Source organism: Engraulis encrasicolus, chromosome 16 (genome assembly GCF_034702125.1).
Source record: "Engraulis encrasicolus isolate BLACKSEA-1 chromosome 16, IST_EnEncr_1.0, whole genome shotgun sequence".
Lineage (NCBI taxonomy): Eukaryota > Metazoa > Chordata > Actinopteri > Clupeiformes > Engraulidae > Engraulis > Engraulis encrasicolus.
In genome coordinates this window covers 27,606,008-27,621,979 of record NC_085872.1, presented here as the reverse complement: position 1 = coordinate 27,621,979, position 15,972 = coordinate 27,606,008, and the positions used below count along the sequence as shown (strand labels likewise).

Here is a 15,972-nt window from a genome sequence, read left to right as displayed (position 1 = left end):
TACACACACACAGACGCACACCGCACTTTCTACCTGCACTAAACACACACACACACACACACACACACACACACACACACACACACACACACACACACACACACGCACACAAAACACATACAAACACACACACACACACACATACTGCTGCTGGTGTATTTAATAAAAACCTTTTTTAATTATTTATTTCTTCAAATGCTACTATTACTATGTCAGAACGCTATAAAGGACTTTTAGAAAAAGAACAACAAAATACCTCCTCTTAATGTATGTTCTCTACAAGTCTTCTGTTGTCCAGTCTTGCACTTTAAATGTCTGTATGAGCAATGTCTACGTCCATACTGTCTATGTCCATGTATGAGTACTGTCTATGTCTATACTGTCTATGTCCTTACCTAGATTAGTCTATGTCTGCATGGGAGAGCAAGAAACGCAATTTCAAATTCTTTGTATGACCAGTGCATGTAAAGAAATTGACAATAAACTTGACTTGACTTGACTTGACTTGATCTTGGACTGCTTAATGGAAAAACTCTCCTCAACTGTGGGGATCCCTTCAGAAAATACATACAATAATAGCTGAATAACAACCTGGAATCATTCACTTAAATGATATTCCTATAATTTGAATATAATAAAAAAGAAAAGAATATATTAGAAACACTTCACCAGACAAGTTGGCTTTATTGTCAATTTCTTCACATTCACAGGTCATACAATGGAACTGAAAATGTGTTTCTCTATGCGGAAAGACATACACATAGACAGAGCAGACATTGAAAATGGGACAGTGTGTGTATAATATCAAATGTGAACTTTCTTTTCTGGTCTTATCAATTGAACGAATGTTTCAGGATGATAACATCATTTCTTGAAATGGTAATGTACCTTGCCATAGAGTAAAAACTGTGAATACAAATAGCCTGGAACTGAAATTCAATTTAATATCTGTGGTGGAAATTTATGAAAAAAAATACTGCACTGCACTTACTTTGCCTTTGTAGGGCATTATGCACACACCACCAAAAGATTTATTTGTGGAACTATGTAAGCATGGCCGTAGAGTAGCCTATTTGTAGCAGTCAATGAGCGCCACCATAACCACATCTGTAAAAATGTAACCAGCTGCAGTACAATAGCCTATTTTTAGCAACCAATGAGCTCCATGCATGTGCACAGAGGGTGCACCGGGGAAACAAAAACATATTAAATGAACACAGTTGAATAAAAGGCCATCTGAACGTTTCTAGCCCATAGAGCCAATGTTTCTGTGTCATAAACTGTAATAACAATCAAGGCTGATCAATAGTGTGGGCTAGCCATTAGAGTTTTGTTTTTGTTTTTTTAATTATTATATTATTAAATCTTGAACGTCAGTCATCACCACAGCAAAACCAAGTGACCATATTGCTTTGACTTAGGCTACCAAATAACTTGTTGAAGGTGGTGAAGTAGACTGCTGAACCGTTTTGAAAACCTGTTGACTACATTGAACTGCAATGACTTCTCAGACTCCTGAACATTGTGTTCTCTCACACATGCCCTCAGAAAAGGCATAAGCAGAGGTATCGTTTAGATGGTTCCACAATCCTAGCATATAAACGTCAGTGGCACTGCTCATCAATTGTTGCCAACCCTATTTATAATAGATGATCTGTGTTAAAAGATGAAGTGTTCCACTTACAAGATGCTGAAGGTCATGACTCCCAAGGCGATTGAGCAGATTCCAAGGATGAGTCCAAGGGAGGGCTCCATGTCGGGTCCAACCACACCCTTAGGGTGTGTACTGTGTACTGTATAGTGGCTCCTGCTGACTGTACTGCCCACCCCTTCAGGGGAAGGGAAGGGGGAGGGGGAGGGGTAATTCTGCAGGGGTGTGGCAGAGCCAGGCGAAGACCACTTCGCATGTGTGTCAAAGGGAATGCGTTGTTATCTGGACGCAATTTCAGGTTTTGGTTTGCGTGAGAAAATAGACACTATTCCTTCGAGATCATGTAGCTCATAACGTCCTTGGATTCATAAAGCATTATAAGCTGGATTCATGGTTATTAATAACTACTTCATATGTGTATGCCCTGCACACGTTTCGGGCTGGTTTACCTAACATTTTATTTTATTTTGGTACATTTCGCCAATTAGATCTGCTGTCGGTTGTTGACAATTACAGGGAACTGACGCCGCGCGCCTCCAGAAAATACGTACGCAGGAATTTCTCATGAACTCTAGTGACTTGGAGTGCAAACAGCGCTCGTACGGGTCATCACAGGTTCGCGCCCCAAGGCCTCATATAGTGTCGATGCCGTTGGGCTGGAGGACTGGTCCTTTAGTCCAGCAGTACTGTACTGTGCCTCCCATTTCCGAACCGATGTAGTTGACGAGGTCGCAGGTTCGTACCCCGAGGGGGACAAACAGGTGCAGGAAGACTTCCGTCACAGTGGTGCCGATTGACACGGGATGGGAGTGAGGTTTAAGGGGGAGAGTGTAACGGAGGCTAACTAGCAGAGTTTGCGTGGAACTTTAGTAAAATTCCCTCCCGAAAGCCTCATACAGTGTCGATGCCGTTGGGCTGGGGGACTGGTCCTTTAGTCCAGCGGTATCGTACTGTGCCTCCCATTTCCAAACCGATGTAGTTGACGAGGTCGCAGGTTCGTGCCCCGAGGGGGACGAACAGGTGCAGGAAGACCTCCGTCACATGTGTATGAAATTCAAGACGGACAAGTGCAACGAAGTCCATACATTTATTGTAGAGGCATGAACACAAATCTGTATATCTAAATGACTAGGCTGTCGTTTGAGAGGAATGATCATGTTGATTCTGCAATCAAATGTAGGCCTAGACAAAAAGTGACAGGAAAGGTCAAGTATTTTACACTCTTTATTTATAATTATGGGCATTGTCTGGCAAGTAGCCTACCTGTGTCTAACATGTCATTGAAAAAAATAATGATTAGATCAACTGAAGCGCTACATTGTAAGATAACAGGGGACAGGTGATCGGGTGATACAGTAAGACACAAAGCTGCAAATTTCATCTCGTCACTGTTACCTGTTACCTGTAGCCTGTTACACTCCTGACAACTTATTGTCCTCAGCAACATCACTAAATGGTGGCCTAGACTGATTAGGAAATACGGTTATAAATAGGCTATTATAGTTTTGTTGTGTAGGTCAGAATAGCCTATGACTTTGTGAGAACATTACACGGCTTGTCTCTAATATGGCAGCTGTAACTCCAGCACTTAAATGTTTTGATCCTCCATTCAATGCAGTCCAGGCTACTCATTGGCTATGTAGTATGCATGGCCTACTCAGAGTCATTAGAATACAGTACATACTGTTACTGTTAGATAGTTACAATTACCCGAAAGGCATTGACCTATGAAGAAACAGCGGTCCTCTAATGCAATGCATATAGTGGTAAGATGTGGTGTTTGAGAAGTAATCAGGTAATAGCAGTAGATTTTCTGTTGGTGCAAATAGCCTATGCGTTTTTTTTTGTACAAGCACAACAGGTGAGGAAATCAAGAAACAATATACAGGGGGTACTGTGGCCATAATTAAAATGATTAAAAACACTGAATTCAGTAGTTTTGATTTAAGCAGATAAATCTGAATAGACAGAGCTTCACCATTTTATGGTTTACCCTTTTAAGCCACTTAAGTTTCAGAGAGCATCACACAATTCCTGAAATACAATAACGTTCCCTTTGATCAATATTTTGGTGTAATACCACATGCAAGCGATACGAAAGTAACATCTTAGTACAACATACAGACACACAGATATATCAGTACTATAATACAGTATGCATTATGTACACTATTTTAAGGCACATGGACCTTTCTGTATACCAGAAAATAAAGAGAGAAAATAATCAACTGTTTTAGCCTATGTAAGTGGTGAAAATAGTAGCTACAGTCCACTGAACTTGGAATATATGGTAGTTTTGTTGATTTCTGTGCTTCTGAGCTGTACACTATAGCGGTTTCATTTGATTTTTTCCCCTTGTCTCCATTTCTCTTCCAGGCTACCCCTCCTCCGCCTCCGCCTCAGCCTCGGTATCAGCCTCAGCCTCGTCATCAGCCTCAGCCTCGTCAGTTCCATCTCCCTCAGCAAGCCGCTGCCAGTTGTCGCGGTTGTTCATGCAGCCCTGTAGAAGTGGGGTGCAAGGCTCGAACATCCGAGCAAGAGCCTAACACGGACATAGAACACATAAAAATAACATGGGTGTGAGAGAAAGTGTGTGTGTGTGTGTGTGTGTGTGTGTGTGGGGGGGGGGTTACCAGTTGAGTTGCTATGTCATTTTGTCAAGCAGCAGTGCTTAGAGTGATGTAGTGTGGTATGGTGTGGTGATAGTGCTCACCTTGTACAACGGGGCACATATCCCATTAATGTACTCCACTTGCATGTGCGGTAAACGAGTGCTGTTCTCTCGGTTCATTACACCCTGTTGAAGAGGGAGGATAAACATCACCTTAAGGATGCACGTGTCAATTTAAAATACATATACTGTGCAATTGAGCAAAATGCTGATATCTCAGCAATACTTATCTCAGCATATTCACATGAAATTCATTTTACACGTAACTTACCATGGGCCTGATATTGAATTCATCTTTCTCACGGTCCCCTTGAGCAAAGAACTCGGATGCAATAAGGCTGGCAGTCTACAAAACAAAGAATTAACATGCCCTTGTCATACAACACAACAGTTTTTAAAAAAATAAAAATATTTTATCTTTGTCTTTTTCAACTTTATTCGAGTGTGAGAGGTGGACAGGAAGCAAATGGGGAGAGAGACGGGGAGGGGCCAGCAAAGGACCCGGGCCGCGATTCAAACCCGGGTCAGCCACAGACGAGTGCCCTACCGGTTGGCCACGGCAGGGCCAACAAAAAAGGTTCTTATGGTATAATACAGTTTGTAGTTACCACAATCACTACACTAAAAACAAGTCTGCCAATCTGTCTCTCTCACCTTTTTCTGCACAGGCCAAGGCTTCGTGATCGCAGATATATCACTTGCTGTCATCAACATTGATCTGTAGAGCACAGCAGGAGAGAATGATTTTAATAGTAATCGTGTGAGTTAGTGAAAATAGTAACTACGGTAAATAAAGACACATGGTAATGCTCAGAGATAGTTATGCATCGCTGTGTAACATGCATTTTATATGTTGAAATATGTGAAATAGCAAGTGGAGACAGGTCAGTGCGCCTATTTTGTAGAGGTAGTAAGTACTGTAGTATGTATAAAATACTGTAGTATTAAAAATAAATCAATAAAAAGAAAAGAAAAAAGTGCTAGTATGCTGTACCTCAACAGTTCTCTGTGATCCTGATCTTCCAAACAGAGGTTCTGTCTCCTTGCAATCTTGAAGAACTCTTCCCTCCTCCTGTGGTATATAATGTATGTAAATGTATATCAGTCTCTTCATGACAAAATAATCACACTGTTTACAGTAGTAAGCAATTACGTAACAACAGTAACACTTAAAGGTGAGTTCCAAGTTTCAACTGTGAATGTATATAATATATGCATGATAGGAAAGTGACAAAAACACTGTAAGGATCAACGTTTGCTTTTGATACTTGAGAACAGCATTCACAAGGAGAAATATCACTTGAAATATCAACGTAAAATGCACATTCTCAAAGTTTTAGAGTCATTTAAAGCTAAGAGCAGCCAAAGCTCTATAAGGAAGTGCTGTTTACAAGAAGGTAAGAAGAAAGTATGTGGCGTACTGCATGTAGAGGGCAAGGTCTGTGGCCAGAATGTTTTTCTCAATCATTTGTAGGCACTGTTGATAGTCCTGCTGTGACAACCCGCTCAGGATCTCACTACCCTACAAATGAGGAAAAAAGATAAAACAGGGAAGAGACAGAGAAGAGATATGAGCAAGATGGTTCGATGGCTATCAACAGCATGAAGGGAATAAAAAACACAACTAGAAATTCACTCAGAGAGTGCAGACCTCCGCCAAGGAAGCTTTTTATAGAACATTTGACTATGTTACACCCTATTTTTATTTTAAGTCTTTCTGCCTTCTTTTAGTGGAGTTAAAAACTGGAATGTCAAAATTTGCCCTATCCGCTATTCAATTTGTGGTCACTAGGGGCGTCTAGATTTCTAGGCCAGCAATGCTGAAGAATCTTTTTAAAAATCCAGGTTCCGGTTCGTGATCCGGATCACCACCAGCATTTAATCACTTGATCCTTGGGTCATTTCCAACAACTCCTGCTGACAGACAAACAAGCAAACAAACAAACAAACAGAAGGACAACCCAACGCGACCGAAAACATAACCTCCTTGGCGGAGGTAACCATGTCAGAAAAGCACAGCTTACTGGGTTGTTGAGGATGAGGACACACAGGTCATAGTGGTGATGCTCCAATGATGAGTGGCCATACAGCTGGGCAAGAGGCTGCTGACTCCTGCCGAACCGCAACAGGGGAAGAAGCAGGGAAGAGAGGTATTGTCAATATATCAAAAGATACGCATACAGAGGTATTGTCAATATATCAATATATATATGCATAAAAAGTCTAAAAAATCTAAATGTGAGTATAAGTGCTGCAAAGCTCTTTGTGCATAAACATGGTTTAATGGGCTACTGATAGCAAACCAGTCTGTACCTTTCTATGTATGAGTTGTTGACTCCTCTGTGGTCGAGATCATGGCAGAGGGTAGCAATCATGAGAGCCAAGATCTCCAAATTGGTGAAATTGCTCTACAAAGTAGAAATATGGGCAACTTTAGATGCAGGGACAAGAAAAAATCATGACAAGATGTCAAAGAGCTGCTTAAACAAAATCAGTGAATCTCCTTATCAAACACCCCATTGTGTGTGACCCAGAGTAACACAATCTCAAAAGGTTGTCGAGTAAATGCTTGTGCTTAAAGGGACACTGTGCAGGAAATGGTCAAAAAAGGTACTGCAACTATGCTGCTCATTGAAACTGGGCTGCCTATTGCCAAATTTGATCTTTAAATGAAAGTTTACTAAGTAATAAACAAATATTTTCTAGTATGGTCCAAGTACAGTTATCTTTGCAGCTAAAAATGGCTATTTTTGGAAATTCAAAATGGCGGACCATGGAGAAGATCCCCCTTTTCATGTATGAAAAGTGCAATTTTTCCAGTCATAATGAATACTTAGAATTTGATGCTGGTGGTAAGTATTCATGAAAAAGGTAACATTATTGAATGGGCAGCATGAATTCTGGAAATAAACAACTAAAAATCTCGCACAGTGTCCCTTTAAAGAAGAGCCCAGCTGACCTGCAGGTAACCGGTGGCCTTCAGCATGGCAAACATGCACTGGGCAGTGCTCAGGGCGTGGTGCCAGTTGTGGTACGCCACATCCCGCCGGTAGCAGCGCCTCACACTCAGAACCCATCGGCACAGGCTCTGCACCAAGAAAGATCCAGATGAAAAGATACGGTGTGGTAGAAGTAGTTTTTGAGTGAGGAGTCCGCACACTTGAAATCCTTTTTTGTATTTTATTCCATTAACAAGATGATCCCAATGGTCAAAACGTAGTTCTGCCATGGAACAAAACACCAAAAAAGTATTTCAAGTGTGTGGACTCAGACACAGTTTCTCCACAGCAACGTTTCGATCATAGATTCTCTTCAAGAAGCCCGAAAAAGATCTATGATCGAAACGTTGCTCCCAATATATTGAGTCTTTTACAAGCAGTGTGCAGATCCTTCCACCCTTCTACATATGCCATTTTTGATTTGGCACCTGCTGATGCTTTCCTGTTGGATGTGCGCGCCTTTCACTACACTCAGCCTTTGTGCTTCACCTTAACCTGGGTTGTGCACAATCTTCCTTCTCAACTTGTATGGTAGAAGTAGATCAGGTTTTTTTTTCCCTTTGCTTGGCTTGTAAGTACCAGTAGTAATATTGTGCGTGCCATAAAAATATATGGACACTGAAATGAAAGGAAGCAAGACCACCAAACCAATCGTCATACCTTGTAGTCAATGTTGAATTCCTGAAGCAGGTTGAGGTCCATGAACATACGGACTGTTGCCCGTGTTGTGACTGTATCTGGCAAACCAAAATCACTGAAACTGTAATCCAGGAGGAAGAGGGATTCTGCTGTGGGAATGGAGGACTCCTGGATATAACAAACACATTCAAAAACACATGTGACGTGAAACAAAATCTACAGTTATTTACCAAAACACAGGCCAGAGAGACCTGATAGAGATGTGCATTAAATGATTGCAAGCTTACAAATAGCGACTCTCATTCACCTGCAAGGTCATGATTTCCTCCTCTGTTGCAGAGATGTGGTAGGATAACACCTGCATGGGACACCACCATTACAATCCGTTAACTGACTGATACCGTTCACAATTCTAATTTTGGTGAACCTACATCAGAGCTTTCTTGTACTTTCTTAACTTTAATAGTGCTTTTGAAATAAACTTGACTTGACTTACAGTAGGTACAGTGGTGGCAATAAGTATGTGATTATGGCTGATTTTGTTGGTTTGCCCATAACTCTTAGTGATTGGCAGGGGATTGAATAAAATGAAAATAAAAAACATACAGTATATTCTTTAAAGTTATTTTCTGGATCTTCTTTTTGATATTCTGACCCTTCAAGTCAGAATACACCTATCATTTAAAGCCTGATCTTGTCTTTATAAGTGGGCAAACCAACAAAATCAGCAAGGCAAATACTTATTGCCATCAATGTATATGCCATTGTTGTTCAATTCCTCAGTATTTGAGTACTGTCTCAAATTTTATACACCTAGATGCCAATAGCAAGGATTCTAAAATTCCCTGCAACACAGTCCTAAACCTGTGCATGGAACCAATGAGTGTTCTAATCCCTACCTCCCGAGTGACAGCTTGCTTGGCTCGGGTCTGCTCTGCCCTCTGCTGGATGTCCAGGTTCTTGAGGGCCAGGCCGCAGTATAAGGCAAAATCCTCCAGGAGGCGCTCATCTGCTCGGCCAAACACCTCCGCTCGGCTGGCTCCCACACTCTGCTTGTTCACAAGCTGACACACTCCTTGAAGTGGCCATGGTAAAGACAAAATGGCAAAAAGGGTTTTTTTTCTTGATTTTCAAGGTTGTGATTCATTTTACTTTGTCATGAGTTAGATCTAGGTTCACATGTAGCAAAATGAATGGTTTTTCCTTTGCACTGAGGTTGAAAGAAATATCACTTGTTAGACGGTAAGGTAGGTACTGCAATGTTACCTAAAACATTTCCCTCAGGTCCATTTCTGACAGGCGTGCAAACTAGAGTCCTCATCTCATCGCTTGCGTCTGTTGCCTGATCCTGCAATGACAGAAAAAATAATGGTGTCTATGCTGAACTTTTCACTTCTGTACCTGGAGCAATTTTCTCTCAAAAAAGCAGAACATGTGAGCATCACAAACATAACACATAGGGTGAAAGTTCAGTTAGGTACATCACAGGGAGACAAATGTCAGACAAGGATAAAGGCTGGAGCATACTGCAGCTTAAAGTTTAACCATTTACTGTACCACATGCAAATACACTACTGACGTTTGCATGTTTACAACTTGTAAGTATCTTGTAAACATCTTGTAAACATCGAATCGTCAGTGGGATGGTTGCACCTGATGTAGTTCAACTTTAAAGGTGCACTGTGTGAGATTGTTAGTTATTTATTTCCAGAATGCATGCTGCCCATTCACTAATGTTACCTTTTTCATGAATACTTACCACCACCATCAAATTCTAAGTATTCATTATTACTGGAAAAATTGCACTTTTCATACATGAATTGCACTTTTCATACATGAAAATGACTCTACTTGGACCATACTAGAAAATATGTGTTTATTACTTAGTAAACTTTCATGTAAATATCAAGCAATAGGCAGTCTAGTTTCAATGAGCAGCAGAGTTGCAGTACCTTTTTTGACCATTTCCTGCACAGTGTACCTTTAAGCTGCAGTGTGCTCTAGTTTTCAATCTCATATAATAAAAAGGGCATACAAGAAGGTGTTACTTTCAAACACAGTCTTTAAATTAATTCCAATTAGTTGTTGGAATTTCAGTCCACTTACAAGCAGAGCATTGCTGTCTTTGGAGATGTTGGCCACATTAAGTGTTTCAAGTGAGTTTTTCACATGAAGAGCGTAGGCATGACTAATCCTGTTCACATCACATTGTCTAAAAGGGAGACAAAAAGATAGATACATGGATACATAAAAAATTTCATTTTAAAACATTACTGAAACTATACAGTACCAAATTAGTAACCGTACGAATTCTTACAATAATGTATTGTTTAAATATACCTTTTGCATGAAGTGTTATATTCACCAGGACTCAAGTTTTCCGTGTCGATTATATAAGAAAAGGAGTTCTGTTTAGAGAGAGAACATGGGAAAGTCGTATGGTCATCAGTGTGACTCAGACAGTCATTGGCACTGTCTATTCAGTTGTTAAATACTGCTGTTTGTTTAAAGTTCTAGACAGTCCTTGTGCACAAGCCCTCAGCAATGTAGGTGCAGGTGTGAGGCAGGAGAAGGTGAACAATGGACAGAATTCAAGACACCGCACACTGCTTACTGTTCTTTTTCTTACTTTATTTAACTCTGCTCCCAAAAATAAAGTAAGAAAAAGAACAGCAAGCAGTGCGCGGTGTCTTTTGAATCTTGTTCACTGCTGTTTGTTTGTTACCTCATCAGTGCTGTCAGTGAAGTAAACACTGCAGAGTTGTGCCCTGGTGATGGGTAGGATGGTGGAAGCCATTTTGTTTAGCAGAGACTCCTGGGAGTCATGCTTTTCTGACAGCAGCAGAGCGAAATCCAGTAGCACCTGTAGAAGCATGAATGCAATAATCAGATTAATCACTATAAATGAAGCATCAAAGTAGAGTATGGAAATGTACAACACGTCTTGCTTTTCAAATACTTTTGAAACATACTTGGCTCCGTCTGCTCTCTTGTTCTGCATTCTCACACAGCTGTGCATTGTCCAAGATGACCCCCAGCATCGCCATATGGGTTGACAAAATCTGTTCATGAAACAAAGCATTCACAGTCTATGGTATACAAAATGTTAAAATAACGAGTAGGCTACCTGCTGTTACACTACATGTAAAATATTTTGTTTTTGCCAAGACATTGCCCAATAATGTGGGTATATGTTATTCTGTAAAAGTCTGTGCCTTCCCACCTTTTCATCTTCCTCTGAGAAAAAGTACTGGCCGTAGTTGCTGGCGGAAACAGACTTGTTGGTCACCATGACAACACCTACAAGCTGATGAAAGAGACAAGACAGACTCATATTCTGATTTCCAAAACCACCAAGTGAGGAATGGCAAGGTTAATGTACAGAGCAAACGTGTAAATGTGTCACACCTCTTCTCTGGGGTTGTGAACAGGCAGACCCAAGATGCTCTTGGGCCTGGACACTGGTACGAAATCCAGCTCCTCACAGAACCTGGCATCCTGTGAAACAGTGCACATGTAAAGAAAGTATTAATTATTCAATGAATGTGTTCCACCATAGAACATTGCCAAATGCAAAATAATTATTTATGCCTAACATCCAACTGTGATGCAAGTCGCAAAAAGGAGGGAGCCAAAGACAGGGTCCGGCTTACTGTTTTCTTCCCCATTTTTAAGTGTCGGTCTGCAGAAGTAGATTGCCTGTTCTACATGTGAAATGGGTCAGCTATGAGGGACAGACCAGATCCACTGGGACTCTACAAACACAGTCCTTTCCCCCAACATACTCTTCAACTGATTTAGGTCTTACAAGATGAGTTCAGTGTTGCCAGATTGGGCGGTTTCCCTGGGCTGCGTAGGATGGCCTTCTGTGGTTAAAAATGGCATTAAGCAGGAAAAAACCTCCCAATTTTTGGCCATAGAAATCAATAGAATTGGGCGGGATTTAGTGCTTCCAGGCGGGTTTAGAGGATTTTTCAGGCTGTAAATCATCAACCTCATCTGGCAACCCTGGATGAGTTTGCCTCTAATCGCTTCGGTGAGTCCTCCTGCCAGAGAGTTAGCGTGCCTGATGAACCCCCTTTCCTCCCGCACCATGCCAAGACTTTACATAACATAAGAACCCATCAAAGATCGCATCAGCGACTGACATTAAAGGGTGCAATTGGGGGAGCTCATCGGAGCTAGTCTAAATCTGGCCTTCACTGGACTATAGCATGTCAGCAGCGAACGGGTCACTCCCTTTGTTACAGACTTAGCCTAATTGTGTGAATCAGCTTTAGCCCGTGGCATTTAGATGTAGCCAAAGGTAACCAGCCCACACCTCCTGCTGACAAAGCTTTAGGCTCTTACACATGGACTGACATGGTGTTCTTGTCACAGAATCATTGCAAAACAAAAACAAAGACAAAACAAAGTCAAGCTAATTCCAAGGTTGGAGCTATATGTTACAATGTGATATCAATGAGTAAGCCTGGCTCATTCTAAATACTGGCCAAGATATTTTTAAGCTTGTTTGAAAATTTGGCAACTCTGGAGAGTGTCTTTAACACACAACCTGCTGTAGTTACCTCACACACATCCATTATGTTGACTGCCTTTCCAGTCTCTACTATGTGCTCCATGATGCACTTGTCCCAGTTTGGTTGACCCTGTCCACCACGCGTGTCATCCTCATGCATGTGAAAGACCACGCCGCTGAGACATTTGCCCCCAGCCCTGTTGTCTGTGACCAGGGCGAAGGAGCACTGCTCTGCCGCGATGGCATGCCCCACGTGCTGCAGCACCCTGTGGCAGACCTCAGACAGGCTTTGGCGGCACGGAGCGCCACCCATCACCTCCACCATCCAGTCGCAGGAGGCACGGCGTCCGCAGGGGCCCACCCGTCTAGGGGACCGCGGTAGCCGAGGGGACCACGGGGAGCGCATGGCGCGCGGTGAGGTGGGAGACTTCAGACACGTCGGAGACCGCGGCGGCAACGGTGATAACGATGACCATGATGAGGCATGGGGGCATTTTTCGAGAGTCAGGTAGTCACCCTGTTCCAGTGAGGGGACGGTGGAGGATGGTCTGTTGAGGAAAGGACCGGAGAACCTCCTGGAGGGGCCGGTCTGTGGATGGGATTCCCTCCGCCGACATAGCTCTGGTGTGAGGGCACGGGCATCCTTTTTAGCCCTAGCCCCTCCTTTTGAGCCACGGCAACACTTGTCTGCAGATGAGCCATTTACCATTTCCCTGGTGGACAAAATTAAAAATACATATGTATCCATATCCAATATGAAACAGAACACAGAATTGTAACAGTAAATGATACATAGGAATATCCATTGGCCTTATTTTGGTTTTAGGGATTTTAAAACAGCCACAGCAATTCCACACATAGGCCTACCCACTGTACCCCAATTCCCCAATGTATGTTCAATGAACTTTCTTTGTCATGGACTTATTAAAACAAATGGCCCTTATTGATTGTGGTGCCTGAACGAAAGACACATTTTGCAAGCAGTCTACACTATTTTATAAAAGAAAATCTTACCTGGATGCTCTTCTTGAGAAATAATTGCGCGCAGAATCAGACTGATAGTCCAGCAAGGCGTCTACTGTCTTGCTCCCAACAGCTTTAGGAAACCCAAAGGATCGCGATTGAGCGCGCCGGCTCCACAGTGGTGAGAATATCCACCCCGCGCTGGTGACGAAAGTGTCCTCCTCAACACAGTTTTTGCCTGTGCGCTGTTTCACTCGGCCTACAGAAATGAATGGTATATTCACGTTTGACTGGTAATCGCTTTCAGCAGCCACCGAGTCCCCGTGCAGACAGGGCATCGCGTCCTTGCAAAACACAAAGGAATAAGCGAGTACAGAACAACTGTGTGCAACCTGTGGAACTCTGACTATGACACATCTGAAAGTGGGACCCAGTAGCGCTCCCGCGCTTGATGTTTGGCCCCGAGGATCACCGAATTGCAGGTAAACTGTTGCGTAAAGCTCAGGTAATCCACGGCAGGTATTAGTGTCCTTTGTGATTCCCTGAGCTTTTTACGTACATCACTTTCAAGGTAAAGGATTATCCGAAACCTAATTAAGGTGTCTAGGAAGTTCCTCCCGCTGCCTCGGTGACCGACGGTGTAGGTCTATCAATGGTCATCACATTTTGGGAAGTTAAAATTGATGCTATATCTTGCTTCCTCAAAATCTTAAACTCACACACTTGCACGCGCTGTTTTCTTGATCTAATTAAACAGGCTATCATAGCTTCTAGGCTACATAACCTGGTGGTAAATTGAATTGAACACAAATTCCCATTTATTACCGTTATTACCAAGTGTGTTCATTTTATAATACATGCAGTTTTTGCCGACATTAAATAGAATAAAAATCATGTAATGTAATGGAATTAAAAAGTCTTTTCCTCTACTTAACCACTCACACCATAGTGGCTGTGTCTATTTGTTATAATGCTCTGGATCAGTCTGAATGTATGCTATTTCAAAGTCAAAGATGTCAAAGATCCTTGAAGAACACCATGGGCTCTGCTTTAGTTGCACCAATTCTCACTGAAACTACTCACATTAATGTATGTTTGTAGTGAAAATCCCATGGATTTTTAAAAAGCATCTGCTTCTGCAACTGGCTTCTAAAAGCACAAGAAGGCTTCCATCAGTGCTGCCATCAGAACCCAATCTGCAGAAGAAGCTGAAAAGCAAGTGATAACATTCTAAAATAAACGAACACAACATTTACCACAGTCTTCAATAAACACTGATAGCTCTTAATATTACTTGGTAAACAATGGGAAAAGTGCCACAAACCCAGACAAACGGTCATCACAATACCAGCAGCAAACTCAGCGGACAGCATCATCAGATGTTTTTCTTCAGCATCTCTCTGTGCTGAAGCATTGTAGACTGGAGTGTTTATGAGGCAACAAGGTTGTGTAATTTATGCAAAGAACTCTCTATTTTACAGCCCAAGCCACTGGCGTCCTCTTGAGAGCTGCGGAGAGCAGCTATGATCATGTTTGGCTCATGCAAATAAGTTCCAAGAAGTGATGCTTCATATGATAATGAATATTCTAATGAGAGCGAGAAACAAGCTGGTTTTATCAGTAGCTGTTATAGTGCTTTAACGTATAGACTCAACTTATATTCCGTTCTTTGCATGTAACACACAGCAACATTTCCTAGGTATGTTGTGTTATCCTTACATATTTAATTTAAATATATAATATAGGCCTACTGTAAGCATTAGATGGTTTATGCTATTTAGGGGCCTAAACTGCACTGCCACCCATGGCCCTAATGAAGGGGATAAACAGATGTGATGTTGCTGTCCATGGTGCTGAACTCAGTATATTGTCTGAAATCACAGCAGAATGCTATCTTCTATTTTATTCTGCCATCTTTCTAAACTTAATTAATTATTAATAAATTACAAATACATACTACAACTTAATTTCATCAGGCCTACTTGATCTAGTGTTTTTGTGCTTCATGCAACATAGCCAGGCTATGGTCACCCAAATTAGACTTTATCTTTACTTTCTTCAAACAATTCCTTGCCTGTTGTCGACAAATTGGCGTGGGTCTATAGCAGTTCTATTGTGTGATCTACCAGAACATGTGTATGGAGGACCAGCACTGTGGGCCTAGTGTAAAACGCGGGACAACTGCAGGCATTTGTGTAAGCACCGAAGCATTTGCAACTGTAATCTTGCAAGTAATCCAAAATTACTGAAGCCATTGGTCACATAACTCCGTCTGAACTGTCAGTACTCACAACTTTCAGTGGAGCGCTGCCCCCCCTCTGTGTTTGACATGTTGAGCTATTCACGGCTGAACTGAAGTCAGTGGTGTGACAAAGGAAATGTGTGTGCCCTCCGACTGTAACGCAAGGGGTAGGATGATAGCTAAGGCTATACGTTGACAAATAGATATTATTTTTGAAAGGGATTTGTATTACAAGCCACGACTAAATGAAACAGGTTGGTTATAAGCTATTTTGTCCTGACAGGCCTA

At 41.9% G+C, this 15,972-nt stretch overlaps 1 protein-coding gene across 1 annotated transcript; it reads right to left on the bottom strand.

Annotated features, from left to right (window-relative positions):
- Positions 1-3,955: 3,955 nt before the first annotated feature.
- Positions 3,956-14,164, bottom strand: pde5aa (phosphodiesterase 5A, cGMP-specific, a). The gene is made up of 19 exons (XM_063219952.1): positions 12,529-14,164; positions 11,369-11,458; positions 11,184-11,267; positions 10,933-11,022; positions 10,686-10,823; positions 10,067-10,174; positions 9,227-9,308; positions 8,860-9,035; positions 8,268-8,318; positions 7,982-8,128; positions 7,282-7,410; positions 6,636-6,730; positions 6,347-6,434; positions 5,744-5,844; positions 5,317-5,394; positions 4,977-5,040; positions 4,594-4,668; positions 4,365-4,448; positions 3,956-4,193 (listed from the first exon to the last, which is right to left on the bottom strand). Exons 1-19 carry the CDS (start codon positions 13,225-13,227, stop codon positions 4,029-4,031), a joined length of 2,544 nt encoding a protein of 847 aa, XP_063076022.1. The 5' UTR covers positions 13,228-14,164; the 3' UTR covers positions 3,956-4,028.
- Between the last annotated feature and the right edge of the window lie 1,808 nt (positions 14,165-15,972).

What these genes read in the sequence shown, in the direction of transcription:
- pde5aa (XM_063219952.1), bottom strand. Translation starts at nt 13,227, where the DNA reads ATGGATACATATGTATTTTTAATTTTGTCCACCAGGGAAATGGTAAAT. An exon ending in AAGAGAGCAGACGGAGCCAA is followed by an intron (nt 10,824 to 10,932) that starts GTATGTTTCAAA and finishes ATGCTTCTACAG; the next exon opens with GTGCTACTGGATTTCGCTCT. An exon ending in TATGTGCCCCGTTGTACAAG is followed by an intron (nt 4,194 to 4,364) that starts GTGAGCACTATC and finishes TGTCCGTGTTAG; the next exon opens with GCTCTTGCTCGGATGTTCGA.